Raw genomic sequence first — 17,051 nt, 5'->3', positions numbered from 1 at the left:
AAATATATTATTTTTAATCATTACTTAACTATTAATATTTAAAAATATAAATTAAAATATATTATTCAATTAATAAACCAAAAAAAAATTAAAAATAATAATAATAAGTAATTAATTATAATAGTCTTCTAACAAATATTATTTTGATTCCGTATCCTTCTGCCAACGTAATTAAAAGACAAAAAAAGGGGGAGGGAGTGCATGAACCAACTGGAAGAAGAAGAGTGGCCGAACTCTATTTTAAATTTTTAATACTCACTCACTGCCTCAAACGCGTCACACACACACCCAGAGAATGGATATCGTTCCGATCCCCGCGGACACCTATAAGCTCGGATTCATCGGCGCCGGCAAAATGGCCGAGAGCATCGCCAGAGGCGCCGTCCGCTCCGGCGTCATCCCCGCTTCCCGCATCTTAACCGCCTCTCACTCCAACTCCTCTCGCGGCGACGCCTTCCAATCCTTCGGCGTCTCCCTTCTCTCCTCCAACGACGATGTTCGTACTCCTTCTTCTTCTTTCCGTATTTCATTCTTTCTGCTTTCCTAATTCGTCGCTGCTGCAGGTCGTGAGAGAGAGCAACGTCGTCATTTTCTCGGTCAAACCTCAAGTAGGTATTGTCATCAATCATTCACACTCTCTCTTTCTAATTACCGCCGCCTTCAACTGCATTTTCACTCCATTTTCTCCTCCTGTTGCTGCAGTCAAGGATGTGGTCTTGAAATTGAACCCGCTTCTCACAAAGAACAAGCTATTGGTTTCCGTTGCTGCTGGAGTCAAGCTCCATGATCTTCAGGTTTCCCAATGCTTTCATCTCTTCTTTGATTTTACTTTCAAAGTTTTATTGCTGATCTAATAAATAAGGTTGCATAATTCATGAAATGTAGGAATGGGCTGGCCACAACAGATTCATTAGGGTAATGCCTAATACACCTGCTGCTGTTGGCGAAGCAGCATCAGGTATTCCCTTCTTTCTATTAACACCATTTCCTCTTTTCTTTTTCTTACCTTCTTTGACTTACTGAACTACAAGTTAAACTTTGACAGTTATGAGCTTGGGGGGAGCAGCAACAGAAGAAGATGCAAATCTCATAGCCAAATTATTTGGATCAATTGGCAAAATATGGAAAGCTGATGAAAAGTATTTTGATGCTGTAACTGGTCTGAGGTATGTACATCCCATTTTCTTGTATGATATAAGATTTGGATATTATCTTACTAGAAATCTACAAGAAATTTCATGTTATCTTTGAAAGAATAGATTTTCTTAGTGTCTGGAACCTGAATACTCTGTTTGGTGATCACTATTCAGTTTTTAGGGATGTGTGTAGCAATTGAATTCAGGCCTTTATCCTAAGACCATGGCTCCTTATCTTCTCTATATAATACTTTAATTTTAATCCAAATAACAACAATTGTTAATTGATTCCCTATCCAACACTTATCTAACTACTAAGCCAGACAAGCATATATATTGTCTCTGCGACTCTGCCAATATGTCAATTCGGAAAGCAATTTTGATTTCTTTATTGAATATCCTCCCTTAATTTTTTCAGTGGCAGCGGTCCTGCTTATGTTTATTTAGCAATAGAGGCTTTGGCTGACGGAGGAGTAGCAGCTGGTCTACCACGTGATCTTGCATTGAAACTAGCTTCACAGACTGTAAGTAAAGTGAATTACTATCCTTTGACAGTTTGACCCCTAAATAATGGAATTCATAATTTAGCTCTTCCAAGTTTTTAGAATATACTTGATATTTTACTCTCACTTGGTCTTAACCCACTATGTTGGATGAGGAATAAAATATTTCACTTTTCTATAACAAGGTATTTCCAGTTTGCTAGGATTGGGATTCATGATGGTTTAGTGTAACATTTTCTGGGTTACTATTATTGTTAGTTGTATTGTATATATGCAGAGTCAACTGAACTTAGTCTGTTATATAGATAAAGGGTCTCTAACAATGAATCAGGAGTTTGATTCACATAATGTAATGTGTCATCTATGCTACCGTTGTTACTGGTCAGTTTGGGCTTGTAAACTGTCAAATCAACTGCAACCTTCTAGTTTATATTAGCATCATTCAGACGACCATAGGAAGCCAAACTAGTTTGAAAGGCATATTCCGGTAGTTTGTTTCCATCATTGTGTGCATGTGTTTTCCAGGTATTGGGAGCAGCATCAATGGTCACTGGTACTGGGAAGCACCCAGGACAGCTCAAAGATGATGTCACTTCGCCTGCTGGGACAACAATTTCTGGCGTTCATGAGTTGGAAAAAGGTGGTTTCCGTGGAACACTAATGAATGCTGTTGTTGCTGCTGCTAAGCGCAGCCGAGAGCTTGCCTAAATCGTAGGTACGAGGGGTTTGACATAGTTAGGACTTTTTGAGATACGACATATGAGTAAGCTTTCCGGTATATTGGCCAAGAAACAAATTATTATGTTCTTTGCCACTTTCTAGAATGGTGCAAGTTATGAAAGGATTTGGCCAATTAGCATAGCATCCTCATCATTTCCTTTCAGTATTATGAATATTTATGTTGCTACAATGATACATTACAATAAGAGGAGTAGAATAGCTTTTGCCATTGAATCAATGAGTTGCGACCATAAGCATTCCGAAGCCAAACTTGACATCCTTTTATATTTGAACTGTACCACCAAATTGATATGGTTCAATAGGTCCGTAAAGCAGATACATATCAAACCATATGCCAAACTCAGTTTTGAAGTATTTTTCAGTGGAAATAAATTTGTTTCATTATTATGTAAATGTTAACGTACCCTTTGCTATGAGCTTCATTCTTCGAGAAAATTACTTTAATCTTAGTGGACGATTAGTTACCACTCTTGAATTACATTGAGTGTTATAACGGACATTTTTACTTATCATAGTTTCTAATCACGGTTGATGAGAAATAAAGGAAGAGGGGCCAAGTTGAGAATTGAGAAGTAAAATCCTTGTACCCTTCAGATGGTGGCTTAACTTGCATAAGTGAGGTTTATAAGTCAGACCAAAACCACTAATTGAAAAAATGCCATGAAATTGAATTAGTAGGACTAACATCAGGGTTCCATATTGAGCACTCCTGTTTTAGTAACACGAATCAAACCAATATTATTATAAATTTATAAAATCAGACGTAAACTATAGGCGGAAGTAGTATACAACATCTGCAGGATACAACAGATTAGTAGAAAGTCATCTTATTCTGTATCTTTTAACAAGTTGTTGATCATGTTTGCCAAAGGAAGAGTCCCCTTTGCCATAATCTCTAATCTAGATGTATTGGAAGCATAGGAAAATAGGGAGAGCCCAAAAAAAAAGAGTTCAGGGAGAAACAATCTCGATGACAAGAATCCATGCCAGTAACGAGGTTCTAGATCGAAAAATGCATCGAAAAATCTCCTTGTTCCTGGTAAATCAAGCTTGAGCAAGATGTCCATACCAAAGCAGAAGAACTCCCTCTGCCGCCGCCTCTGGATTGGCCATAAATCTTTCCACACTCGGGAGGATATATCGGCTCCCAAAAGACCTCTGTCGGAACCAAGACTTTGCACAATGGCATTAGCAACAATGGGAGCTGCGGCGAGAGTCCTTGCTACCATATACCCAGTTGAAGGATGCACCATCCCTGCAGTCCCGCCGATTCCAACAACTCTTTGGGGGAGAACTGGGAGGGGACCACCCATGGGAATGACACAGTGCTCATCTTCTTCAATGCTCTTCACTCTAATTCCCAAGTGTTTCAACCTTGCAACCATTCTTTCCTGTATATCATCCATACGTAACCCTGGCCGTGCAACAAGAGAGGTTTCTTCAAGAAATATCCGATTGGATGAAAAGGGCATGGCATATAGGAAGGTGGGAATTCTGCTATTCCTTTCCTTCAGCACCATGTCCCCATCCAGATGGGAATCTCTCCAATCCATGAAAAGCATTTTATCCACATCAAATGGATGTTCATCAACCTCAGCCAAGATTCCATAAGCAACCTGGTAACCGGGATTATAAGGTTTATCATACTGAACAAGGCATCTGGAAAAGCCAGTTGCATCAAGAACCACGGTAGCCCGAACCGTGACACCATCATTACAAATCAACAAAGATTTGGCATCCTCATGAATAACCTTGATGACTTTAGCTTGGTGGAACTTAACACCATTTGATATGCATTTCTGCATCATCTTTGACTTCAATTGCTTCCTATTGACCCTGCCATAAGGCCTATCAAGATCCTTCTTCTTGTTGTCATCAATGTAGACAACAGCACCAGACCAAGTGGTGTCAAGGCAATCAAGCAAGTCCATGGCCTCGAATTCATCGACCCAAACGCCGTAATTGTTGGGCCAAATCAACCTAGGGTTAGGGTCAATGGCACAAACAGAGAGCCCTGCCTCAGAAACCTGCTGCGCCACGGCGAGCCCTGCCGGTCCTCCTCCCACAACAGCAAGGTCCACCACAGCACCCTTTGAGGAATCATACAAAGGAAGCTCAAAATCAAGATTCTCTTTCTTGATCTCAGGAACAAGTTCAAGAAGGGCACTGCTACTAGCCCTCAAACCACCACCACCACCGCACTTACCCCACTTCACAAGTGGCTGCTTCTTAGAACCAAATCCGAATTGCAACTTAGAAGGGGCTAAAGTTCCCAGCTTTTCAGAATAACCGTGTAGTGGGTGCAAGAATTCAAGCTTGTTAGGTGTTTTGAGCAAAGTATCCATAGTTTACTATTTATCACATAAATCTCTCAATGTCTATCCTTAGTTATTCTCCAAAAAAGACAAAATTACTCAAAACACCATCTGGGTTTCACTAATAGCAGAAAAACAAGAAGAATGATCCTAAAAAGTGTTGAAATTGACAGAGTTACAAGACCAAAGTAAACACAGCAGAAACAATGGAAGTTTGAATAGTGAATATGTTGGAGCAAAAGAAGAAAGTTTAGTAGTTGGGGCAGTGTGAGAGAATGGGGTTATAAGGAAGAAGGTAGAGTTGAAGAGTTACCATAGGCATGGAGAGGAGAGGAGAGAGAGAAGAGGAAAAGGAACACCACGAACGAAGAAGAAAGAGAGTGGCTTTGGTAATGGTAGACCTCGTGTGGCTAACAGACACCACTTGTCCACGACAAACCATCGTGCATCTATACCTAATTTTCTTTTTTTTTAGAATAATTTTATATAAAAATAATTGATTGCAGAAATTATGGAGGTGAAGGATAGAGATAAAGAATAGAGATGAATATTTTTCTTTTAGAAAAAATTTGCGGTTTTATTCCTATTTTTACGACCAAACGTAATCTGTGTGACTATTATATCTGTATTTTTGTTTTAAAAATAAATCCAAACAAATTAATATTAAGATTTTTTATTTTGTTACTGTTATAGTCGAATACAAGTATATATAACTCTTACTTTATCAATAGACGTTCATTTATATTTTTATTTATCAAATGTATATGATATTTTTTTTTTTAAAGTTAGGAGTGATATTTAAATCTGTGATTTTTAGGTGAATATAAAAAGATTATGTTATTTGAGTTATAATTCGTTGATAAATGTATATGATATTAATATTAATTAGGGGTGTTTGCGGTGCGGTTTTGACCGGTTTTGAGTAAAAAACTCATTCGATCCGAACACTAATTTTACTTGCTGTGTGGTTTGAATTGGAAGCTGTTTTTTTAAAAAAAATCCAATCCAATTTTAAGCGGTTTTGATTAGATTGGATTTACGGTTTTATAAATTAAAAAAATTAAATACATATAACAAGTCTCAACATTAAATTTTAAATAATCAACAATGACATAACAAGTTTTAACAATATCTTGAAAAGCCAATAATAACATAACAATAGAAATAAAATTATAGATTAGTTAAAATAAATAAATAAATAACATTTTAAATATAAAATATTTATTAAGCAATAATAATACATGAATAATATAAAAATGTATAAAAAAAATGAACAAATTATAAGTATACTTATAAATATAATAATAAAATAATAATATTATAGTACATAGTGCGGTTTTGATTGAATTGGATCGGTTATAAAAATTATATTCGAAATAATTATAAATATAATAATAAAATAATAATATTATAGTACATAGTGCGGTTTTGATTGGATTGGATCAGTTATAAAAATTATATTCGAAATCCAATCCGATCTAACGGTTTGCAAAAAACAGAATCTAATCAAATCCGAATTAATACGGTTTTAATCGATTTTTAGTTTGAATTGGATTGAATAAACGATTTAATTTAATTCGGTTTAAATTTCAACGCCCTAATATTAACAAATCTAAAATATGTTATTTCATAATACTTGGTTTTATTTCCTATAAAAAGTTTGTTTCAACCGAGACCAAAATGTTTCCATAAATAAATAAGTTCAATCCTTGAATAGTTTAGGCTAAATTATTATAATTTTGAGAGATTTTTGAAATAAATTAAAACATCTTCAAAAGTCAAGTCTAGACCTAAACTTAAAAAGCGTTTTTAATAAAGATTAAAAATTAGAATTCATAATATTTTCACAAAGAAATTTTATATTTTGCAGGACTAATTAATTTGCCTAGCATTCCTACCCATCAATAATTACAATAAAAAAAGAGAAGATATTGCACCATTCTCTTTGGTGTCATTGTGGTGATGCACCGTTATTGTTGGTGTTGAATTCATGTGTGTATAGTGCTTGCTGCATAATTTCGATGACCACCTCAATTTGTCGTTTTCATGGATAACCATTAATACAAGATATATTATATTATGTAAATATTGTTAAAATTAAGGGTTAAGTATGATTTTGGTCCCTAATGTAGGGGCTGAAAATTTCTTTCGTCCCTCGGCTTTTTTTCGTTTTAAAATGGTCCCCAAAGTTTCAGTTTGTTTTAAAATGGTCCTTCGGACCAAAATGCCCCTACCCCTTCTTCCCCAAAATCATGCCACCACCACCACCACCAGAACCAGAACCACCACCACCACCCCCATCCACTGCCAAACTCAGAAAATCAACATCATCATCGTCATCCTCATCAGAACTCAGATCCATAATTCAAATTCAGACAAACAAAAACTCAACTCATAAAATCATCATAAAAGATCCAGAACTCAATTCAGATAAACAAAAATTCAGATCCAGAAATTTCACAAAAAAATTCAATTCATCACAGAAGAAGAAGAAGAAGCGGGGGACGGCGGTGGGTGCGGCGGTGGGTGCGGCGGCGGGAAGAAGTGGGGGGCAGCGGTGGGTGTGGCGGTGGGAGGAGAAGAAGAAGAAGAAGAAGAAGAAGGGGGGCGGCGGTGGGTATGGCGGCGGGAGAAGAAGAAGAAGAAGAAAGCGGTGTGACGGCGGGCATGGGCGGCGGTGCAGCGCCGGGCGGAGGCGGCGGGCAGCGACGGTGCAGCGGCATGGGTCTCCCCCCCTCCCCCCCCCCCCTTTTCTCCCTCTCCACCCCCTCCCTCCCTTTTCTCCCCACCCACCCCCGCTTCTGTTATCCCCCCTTTCTTTCTTTTTTTTTCTTTATTTATTTATTTATTTTATATTTATTTTATTTTATAATTTTTTTAATAAAGGGTAATTTGGTAATAAAAAAAATATAATTGGTAAAAAGGACGATTTTAAAACAAACTGAAACTTTGGGGACCATTTTCGAGCAAAAAAAAGCCGAGGGACGAAAGAAATTTTCAGCCCCTACATTAGGGACCAAAATCATACTTAACCCTAAAATTAAAGTCATTTTTTTATATATATAATACTTATATTCCACTACTGCTCACAACTACTCCATTGAATTGTACAAGTCTAAATTCCATATTGAAGCCAAAGAATAATATGAAATAATGCAATCAGGAACTATTATTGCTCACAACAATATTAGATAATTCTTATCAATGTTTATTATTTATATACATAGATAAACTAAGAATAATATGATGAATGCAATCAAGAAAAGAAAGTCTCATATTTATAAAAGACTATAGATTCAAAACCGGATGCATCAAGTATAAAATTATTGTACGAACAACTCATGATTTCTGAATTTAATATGATTTTTTTGGTGACTTAAAAGAAAATAAACAAAAACTAAGAACGAGAAAAAAAAATAAGAAACTGTTTAAAAAAGGCAATCCCGCTGAATACTACTTTCAAATTCTTTCCAAGGCAACGGAAGCTCCACTTGGGGAGAAAGGGTCCTCATTGCGGTCTTTGCCATGATGTCTGCTATTGTATTTGCATCTCTCAAGATCAACCGAAGATCAATACGCCATTTCCAAGACATGATATCTCGAATTTTTAACACCAAAGGATCAATAAACCCAGAGCAATCTTGTAAATTATTGACAATAGTAAAAGCCTCCACACAATCTATCTCACATATAATGTCTCTTTGTCCCGAGTCCCATGCTAAAAGAAAGCCTCTCCAAATAGCAAACAACTCTCCTTGCAAAATGCTACGACTCTCAATTGTTCCCAGACAGCCTCGTTGCCACCTTCCCTTCCAATCTCTGCTAACACAAGCAAAACCAACTCAAGCACCACTACCAAGATAGCTAGCATCACAATTAATCTTAAAGGTACTCACTGAGGGGGGAATCCAAGAGCCACTAATGGTTGAGGGGATAGACAGTCGTTGCAACTCAAAAATATTTCGGAGCTCCTTTTCCAAGGACAAAACCATACCAATCACCTTGTTTGTGGTCCAATGGTCGTGAGGATGAAAGATCTCGTTATTCCTCGAACACCAAATCCACCAGAGACCAAAAAAGAATCTAAAGGGGCGTTATTTGCTATTATGTAAGAACCAACTCATCAAATCCACTGGTTGATCGGAGATCCCTAAAGCTTGCCAAACAAGTTGGGCTTTTGGACAATCCCGAATACAATGTAATACCGATTCCTGACCTAAGAAACATCGTGGACAGCTATCCGTGTGCGAAATGCCCCTCCTAAAACGAAATGCAGCAGTAGGAAGAGCCTCCTGAAGACATAGCCAGGCCAAAAATTTGTGCTTTTTCGGAACATGTTGACGCCAAAGCCAAAGCCAATTACCCCTATTCTCCCAACTAAACATCTTCTTACTGAGCCACAAATAATCACTATGAGCATCATAAACCTTTGAAACCGCACCAGTCTAACACCAACCAACCTCTGAACCAGCTTGAACATCTGAGTTGTAAGAGTTAATGTTGCTCTGTAGAGACTGATTCAGAGGAGAATAGATATTCTCATGGTTCCACTGTCCAGATGACCAAAGGTCCAAGATCCTGAGATCCGAATAAAAAATATGAACATAATTCATCTCCTGACACAGTCGCCCCTCTCTTCTCCATTTAAAAAACCAAAAGTTCTGTTCCAAGAATTTAATATGATTTAATTTCAAATAATAAATACCTAAGTGTAATATAATTTTCAAAAAAATAATACGCACTTTGAATTACAAACTTAAACGCTTAATAAAAAGTATACACTTTTTCAAAAGACTTCTAAATTGATATTCTCTTATTAAAATTTCTTTTCTCTTATCTTGATGATTTGGTTAAAATTTTAATAATATAAATGGTAAATTTTAGAAAATGGACATAATGTAAAAAAAAAAAATTTTGAGAATTTTTTAAAATCATAAATATGTTAAATTGTTATTCTCTTGTTTGAATTTTTCTTCTATCTTCTCATGCTAAATTGAATTAAAAATTTTTAAAAATAATAGCAATTCTTCTCAAAGCAATAAATTAGCACATATAACATCTCTTCCTGTAAATTTTATGATTTTTTTAAATTAAATTTTAATAAATATTGTTAATATTATTTATTTTCGCATAATTTATCATCATTTAATTACTTTAGACAAAATAAAAGAAGAAAAAAGAATGCTAGCATCACTATGTATTTATATGCAATAAAAGTGAATGGAAAAAAAATATGCAAACTACATGATTAAAAAATATGATAACTTTTTAAAATATTATATATAATTTCTTAATATAATACTGCTTTAGTTTCAGTTTTATAAATAGACTGCGTATGTCTTTAATATATTGGTAATTTACTATTTCTTTTAATTGTGTACGTAGAATGATTATTAAAGTATCAAAATATAATTATTAATATATAGAAGAATTGCATCTTTTTTTTTTATGCATGTCATGAGCAAAAAGGATATATAAAAAAAAACACAGCACAAGGTTTATTTCTATTTATGATATAAAATACCAACATCTAAGCTACTATAAAAAAAACCCGACAAAAGATCATTTTAGAATGTGACAAATTCCTTTTGTTTTAAATTAACTTTATTTTTTAGTTATATACAGTTATTAAAATATTTATTAAAATTTATTAAAAATATAAATAATTAAAATAAAAAGGCAAAAATATTATTATTATTTATAATTTTTATTTTACTAATTTTCTCTTGTATTTAATAGTAAAGGATATAATAAATAAAAACAAAAAAAATACTTAATTTACATTAGAAGGAGTAGTAGTTTAAGAACTTTATTGATCAATAATTTTCAACAGTCTAGACTCTAGACTCTAGATTCAATTCAATTGTTAGGATTAAATTTTTCTAATAATTCAATTTTTACAGAAACGTAAATTTACAAATTTATCATTTATTTGTTTTTCTTCTATCACTCTAGTGTCTGTGCAAGAAAGAGATAAAGAGATAGGATGAGAGAAAAAGACGAATATGTGACTGTTTCACTAATATTTTATTGTTAAAAAAATTAAGTTAGTCTCTTGATTACAAATATTTCTTTGATTTTTCATTTTCATAAAGGATTTTCATATTGGATATAAACTTATATGAGAGCATATTTGAAAAAATTGGACCATACAAAGAACAAAAGAGCTTTTTTTGTGAGGAAAGTATTTTTTAGTCTTTGATTGGTCAGGTAATAAAGTGAATTAATAAAAAAAAAATCGGTTCACAAATAGGTAAAAATAGCGGTTATGAATGAATTTCAAAAAAAAATAGAAGGAGGAGATGAGAATCCTTTATTAAATGAAAGCTCTAAACTCCATTAATAGGTAGGTGTAAGCTGCGTTGGGCTTACTGTGAAGCTTCATTTGGACTACGTGGACGGAGACCGCCCTTCAAGGCAGAGGAGAACGCTTGATTGAACGGTACGAAAGTATAGATCGAGATCTGACCGACTTGAGGTTTACCATAAAGGAAGGTAATGGACCACACAGGATAACCAGATTTGCAGGTACGTTCTGTCGATGTTACTGAGTTATTTATCCTTCGATAATGTCGGGGGGAGGTTGGTGGAGGTATGCTCCAAAATTGGGTTTCAATTGGGAGCCCGTGCCTCCGCCATGTCTCCAACAGTTATAAGTTTTTTATATTTGAAGGTTGCCGTTTAGAGCGGCACACGAACGAATTTGAATTGTTACTTATTAAAATGTTTGTTGAAATTGGAGTTGGTCGCTATACTTGATTGAATTTTAGTTAGATCCGGCATATGTACGGGATTATTTTAGGGGGTGTGGGATATAGCTGTGTGTTCGTAGCTATGATTGATAATGCCAATTTTCACTCAGTGCGATATTTGAACTATGACAGGCGAATGGGTTTGTGAAGCGAGACTACGAGTTTTCATCTAATTTTGATCGAGTTCATGCACCGCAGGTTGTGTGTTACTCATTTGATGAATTTTTCTGTTGACCGGTTTTTGTTAATGTGACCCACCGCTTATTGTCACCCATGCCGTATGTTGTTTGTTGCAGGATGCGGGGGATGGGATGAGTAGCGAAACCGTGCCGGTGGAGGAAGCAGAAGCGATGGATTTGTTCGCCACAGATGAGGACATAGATGTAAAAGCATAAGTGAGGATTGTTGACGGGATAGGGTCGTTTGGCGCAATTGAATTTTCATCCCTCACAGCGAAGGACATCCTAACGACGGAGTTCATAAACTTGCAAGTAGCTTATGACTACTACAACGAATACGGTTGCATTAAGGGATTCTCGGTGAGGAGGTTGAATGTGGGTCACAGAACAAAATAGGGGACAGAGGGTGAAATCATTTGGCAGATATTCGTGTGCTCAAGGGAAGGAGAGCGAGATAGGAACACATGCAGCAGGGAGAGAGGAAAATGGATCCTCGACTGATCACACGGTGCGGGTGTGAAGCTCGGATTAAGGTGCACGTTGATGATACCAGTGGGTGATGGTTTGTTGAACAATTCTGTGATAACCATAATCATCCCATGCTGGATGCGAGGTTTAGGGGTTTATGCGATCACACAGAGCAGTCAAGGAAGGTGATTTGCACCAAATCAATTCAATGAAGAAAGCTAGGTTACGAGTGCCAACGATATTCCGAGCCTTTGCCAATCAGTCAGGGAGATTCGAGACTGTTGGGTTTGAGATAAAGGACATCTATAATGCAATAGAAAAGCAAAGGCGGGCAAGCGTGACAGATATTGAGGCCACGTTGAAGTTCTTGGAACCTTCAAGGACTACCGATTGTGGAATATTCTGGAAGTACTCTCTAGATGGTGAGAAAAGGCTGGAAAATCTCTTTTGGTGCGATGGTACTAGTCCTTATGACTACAGTGTGTTCGGGGATGTCCTGGGATTTGACACAACGTACGGTCGTAAAAAATACAAGTGCCCGTTGGTAATATTCTCAGGGGTGGACTATCATATGAGGACGGTAGTGTTTGGTTGCACCATCTTGAGCAATGAGAGTGAAGAAAGCTATGTGTGGTTGTTGCGGTCATTTTTCTTGAGGCAATGAAAGGAAAACAACCGAAATCTGTCATGACGGACAGGAATTTTGCCATGAAGAGTGCGATTAGTACAGTTTTCCCCGGTGCACATCACAGGTTGTGTAGCTGGCACTTCTTAAGGAACGCAACTGCTAGAGTTACACGGCCCGGTTTTTTTTTTTTTGAAAATTTCGTTTATGCTTAATGGGCGATCTAGAGGTTGACGAATTTGAGAGAATATGGACGGATAGCGTGGTAGAGTTCAGGTTAGAGAACCACCTGTGGATAGTTGACATGTATGAAAGGAAGCATTCATGGTCCAATGCGCACAGATGGGGAAAATTCTTCGCAGGATTGAAGACAACGTCGAGGTGCGAGGCTTTGAATATGCAGATTGGGAAATTTATACACAACGGGCACAATCTAAGGGAGTTTGTGGAGCACTTATTGGTGGCAGACTACAGGTCTGCATACGGCGAACCTATAGTAAAAACAAAACTCAAAGCCATTGAGCAGTTCGCAACGACGGTTTATACAAGAGAGGTTTTCGAACTGTTTCGGGTGGTGCCAACAATGTGAGAGTTGTGTCCACCAAGAGGACGGGCGCTTGTGTTTTGTTCGAGGTTGCAATGTACTGCAAGCAGATATCATGGGATGTGTCATGGGCTGAGGAAGATGACGAATTCAGCTGTTCATGCCAGCGCATGGAGTCGTTTGGACTTCCTTGCGTCCACATGGTTAGGGTTTTGTTTTATTTGAACATGACAGCTATCCCCATAAGTGTCATACTTGATCAGTAGATAAAGAGGGCAAAGCAGCCGAGTGCGGCAAGCGACGAAGTACGTGTTGGGAAGATTTCAGATGTAGCATACATGAGCATGCACGCGGCGATGCTGGACGATAGTAGGGAGCTGGTGAACTTGTCTTGCCGGTTTTTCGAGGACTACTTGAACGTGAAAACAAGGTTGGCAAGGGAGCACCAATCCCTGCGAGACAAACACCGCCAAAGGCTAGAGGTTGCTGAGGTAACGCAGCTTGTGTTGTGTGCCTTCTATATGTGTGAGTTTAGGGTTGTAAAGACTAGTTGCTGTTGTGTTAGAATACTTAAAAACGTGATGTTGATGTAAAATGAGTCAAGTGGTTAAGCAATTGCGAAGCAAGCCTTATTCCTATAAATTGTTGCTTTATAAAAACTAGAAACATATATGGTTGTGAGTTAGTTGGTTGCTTGATGTTGATGACGAAATGGCCTCTGTGATGACATTCATATACACAGGTGATCTCCGTCTATGTATGCCGAATATTGTCGGGCATTACACAGTATCGGGTCATTTTACATTATCTAGCGAGTGCGTTTAACAACTGTATTGTGGCACACTGCACGATTGCCGTGCAACCCCTATAAAGTGGCACACTACGCGATTCAATTGCACGGTAAGGGAGGACATTGGGATGGGGAACGTCAGTTAGCGTGTAATGTGCGTAAGTTTCTAGGTTGTTTCGTTTTCATGCGGGGCCGTGCGGGGGTATAGGGGTCACTAAACAAAAACGGGTGCGTAAGTGCATGACCCTTTTTGTTTTCTCTGTACCGTCGTAGGTCGTTCGATTTGAAGATTATGGCACCATTTGGGTTTCGCTAAGGTGTTGTATCACAATCAAAAAACAAAACAATTGAATTGTGTGAAATTGGCTACGAAGTCGCCTTGACCAGTAAACTAGTGATGTTTATTACGGAATCCATTGCCAGACACATGAATAAGAAAATAAAAGATAACCCACGCCAGTTTAGCATCCCTATCACAGTCATTATATTTTCAACAAGGTCAGCTCATGGTATGAAGTGTGCATATGTGTGCAACAAAATACATAATAGTTCATTGTGAAGACGTCAAAAACATTTAAAAAGGTTGACCGGGTAGCTATAACGTCGAAGTGGAGTCTTGTTCAGTGATGCTCTGTTACCACTCCAAAGTGACAGCAGGCCCTTACCGCGACAAAATGGGGGCATGAACAGCCCAACATGTTCAAAACGAAGTTTACAAATTAATAGGGTCATATGCATGCAAACAAAATAATGTTTAGTTCATTGTCAGGACATCAAAAACATTTAAAAAGGTTAGCCGAGTAGTTATAACATCGAAGTGAAGTCTTGTTCAACGATGCTTTGTTACCACTTCAAAGTGACGGCGGATCCTTGCCTCGACAAAAAAGGTGCATGAACAACCCAACTTGTTCAAAACGAAGTGCACAAATTAACACAGTCATGGCAGCACGGCGGCCATCGCCTTATGACTATTCCAATCCACCTCAGCACACTGCCTGATATCATCCCAGAGAAGATTGAAATGCTCGTTCATAATGGCCAATGCAGTGTCAATCCGGATCTTGTCGAATAACTGGTCTATGCTCTGCAACACGAGAAAAGATCATAAACATTGATCGATTTAGTAAGAAATATTTGCACAACGAGAATCGTTCTGACATGCAAATAGCGCGGCGGAAGATTAGTAATTACCTTCCTCTGTGGAATAGGGTTGGTTGTGAATAACTACTCCATTTGAAGCCACAGTAGCATCCACAGCCTGTCCTTGTAGCTTTTTCCAGCAGCCAAAACCGAAAACAGAAAGGGTAACTGTTTGTCAATACTCGGAAATATTACTATATCAACTTATGGTCAATGCCTTACAAATGAATTCGTACCAATTGTTCTGATTTGGGACCCCCAGGACGAAGTCCAGATTCCACTCAAACATGGGAGATTTTTTCCTAGGACGTCGATGCCCGGGATCATGGTGGTGAAGATCCTGTCCAAAACCTCGGCCTGCAAAATGGACGAAGATAACACGAGAGAAAATGATGAATTTTTTCCTTTTTTTAAGGGGTATGGGTCTCCCCTATTGCCAAAACCCTACCCGATCACCCCACCAGCCCGACCGAGAATCGGTCCCGTTGTGGATTTTTTTTTCTTCTATTTTTTGAACTAAACGTGACGTGGCCTAAGCCCAACGGAGGCAAAGATAATCACTAAATTTTTTGTGTGACTGAATTATGCTGGGTCAATGACCTTTAGCGACAGTCACTACTAAGCATATTCAGAGCACAGGTCAAAGTCATCATAGCAGATATCAGGCCCACCAATGCAATACTTCGCCGCCAGAAAACCGGACTATGCCAACACACATACACCACAAGCTGAGTATTAGAGTTCTCAGGGTATTATGGTGACAATGAATACTACACAGGAAAACATGATGAAGGTTTACGTACCACGGATTTAACCGCATACTTTCTTCACCATGTGAGTGTCCATCATTGGGAAGCTATCGAATATCCAAATCTGGCGACTGGAGACCTCCATGGCCATCAGGTAATAGTGATCCTTCTTTGTGACCTGGATGACGTCCTTCATTTGGACATATATTTGGAATGGGGGACAGGAGTTAGCATTTCAGCTCAGGGATGAGTGGCAATAGTAAAATTTTTATTTTTTATTTTTTGTTTTTTTTTTCATTTTTTCATTTTTTTTCTTTGTGCGCTGTATTAATACCTACGTATTTCAGGGCGTCCGACCTTGGTAGCCATGTCCCGCGAAAGTAGTCCATCAGCTATACGTTGTCTATGTCCTCAAACGGAACAAATTCCTATGCATATAAGAGGTTTCGGTCATAAAGCGGTTGAAAACGTCACCGAAAACAACGCATGACATGAGACACACAGAGTTGAGAGACATTACCGAAAATATCATAAATAGGGACCAAACTGAGCACTGTCGGAGCTGCGATTGTGTCCACGAGGTCTTGAGTGCAAGCAGCTCCAATAAGTAGGTCCACGAGGTCTTGGGATGACATTCATATTACTCATTATACCAAGTGTCACATTAATGTTAATCTTAAAATCAGTTGCGGTTGTGTATAAAATCATTTCAATCTACAATACCCTTTTCCAAATACATGTCCATGTAGACGTGCTACTTGACTAGTTGTAGAGGAGGGTCTTGGTAACATTATCAAAATATGGAATTGTATCAAGACTTTTTTTTCCTAGAGGAATTTGGGCCCATTACGAGAACCCGACCCGAAACCAACATCTCCACCATCCCCAACCAATTTCCACTCATCCACGTGAGTGTTGTATCTCCCTTTTTGCCTCAATTGCTACTATCTATTACCGCTGTCTTACGGACCTCTTCTTGGCAACACCATTTCGCGCAATGGTAGCATCATCCTGTTGCTGTGTCTTCGAAATGGATGTATCCTGTTTCCTAACTCCCATCACATACCCATTTATGGATCCTTCGAAGATCTACAACGTTCACTAAGTGT

General features: G+C 37.8%; 3 protein-coding genes across 4 annotated transcripts; 2 read left to right on the top strand and 1 right to left on the bottom strand.

Annotated features, from left to right (window-relative positions):
- The first annotated feature begins 216 nt into the window (after positions 1–216).
- Positions 217–2,773, top strand: LOC130933454 (pyrroline-5-carboxylate reductase). 2 transcript variants are annotated; one of them, XM_057863072.1, is made up of 7 exons: positions 223–496; positions 564–612; positions 703–794; positions 886–958; positions 1,046–1,166; positions 1,555–1,660; positions 2,165–2,773. In XM_057863072.1, exons 1-7 carry the CDS (start codon positions 296–298, stop codon positions 2,345–2,347), a joined length of 825 nt encoding a protein of 274 aa, XP_057719055.1. In that variant the 5' UTR covers positions 223–295; the 3' UTR covers positions 2,348–2,773. The 2 variants fall into 2 exon arrangements, with proteins under 2 accessions (XP_057719054.1, XP_057719055.1); XM_057863071.1 differs by having other exon boundaries at positions 217–496; positions 564–794.
- Positions 2,774–3,144: 371 nt separating this feature from the next.
- Positions 3,145–5,166, bottom strand: LOC130933453 (lycopene beta cyclase, chloroplastic/chromoplastic). Its single transcript, XM_057863070.1, has one exon. The coding sequence runs from the start codon at positions 4,723–4,725 to the stop codon at positions 3,208–3,210; it is 1,518 nt and encodes a 505-aa protein (XP_057719053.1). The 5' UTR covers positions 4,726–5,166; the 3' UTR covers positions 3,145–3,207.
- A 6,833-nt stretch (positions 5,167–11,999) lies between these two features.
- LOC130933699 (protein FAR-RED ELONGATED HYPOCOTYL 3-like) lies at positions 12,000–12,758 on the top strand. The gene is made up of 2 exons (XM_057863319.1): positions 12,000–12,140; positions 12,246–12,758. Exons 1-2 carry the CDS (start codon positions 12,000–12,002, stop codon positions 12,756–12,758), a joined length of 654 nt encoding a protein of 217 aa, XP_057719302.1.
- The last annotated feature ends 4,293 nt before the right edge of the window (positions 12,759–17,051 follow it).

Source organism: Arachis stenosperma, chromosome 6, assembly GCF_014773155.1.
Source record: "Arachis stenosperma cultivar V10309 chromosome 6, arast.V10309.gnm1.PFL2, whole genome shotgun sequence".
Lineage (NCBI taxonomy): Eukaryota > Viridiplantae > Streptophyta > Magnoliopsida > Fabales > Fabaceae > Arachis > Arachis stenosperma.
The sequence above is the reverse complement of the archived record's forward strand: the minus strand, read 5'-3'. Positions and strand labels throughout refer to the sequence as shown.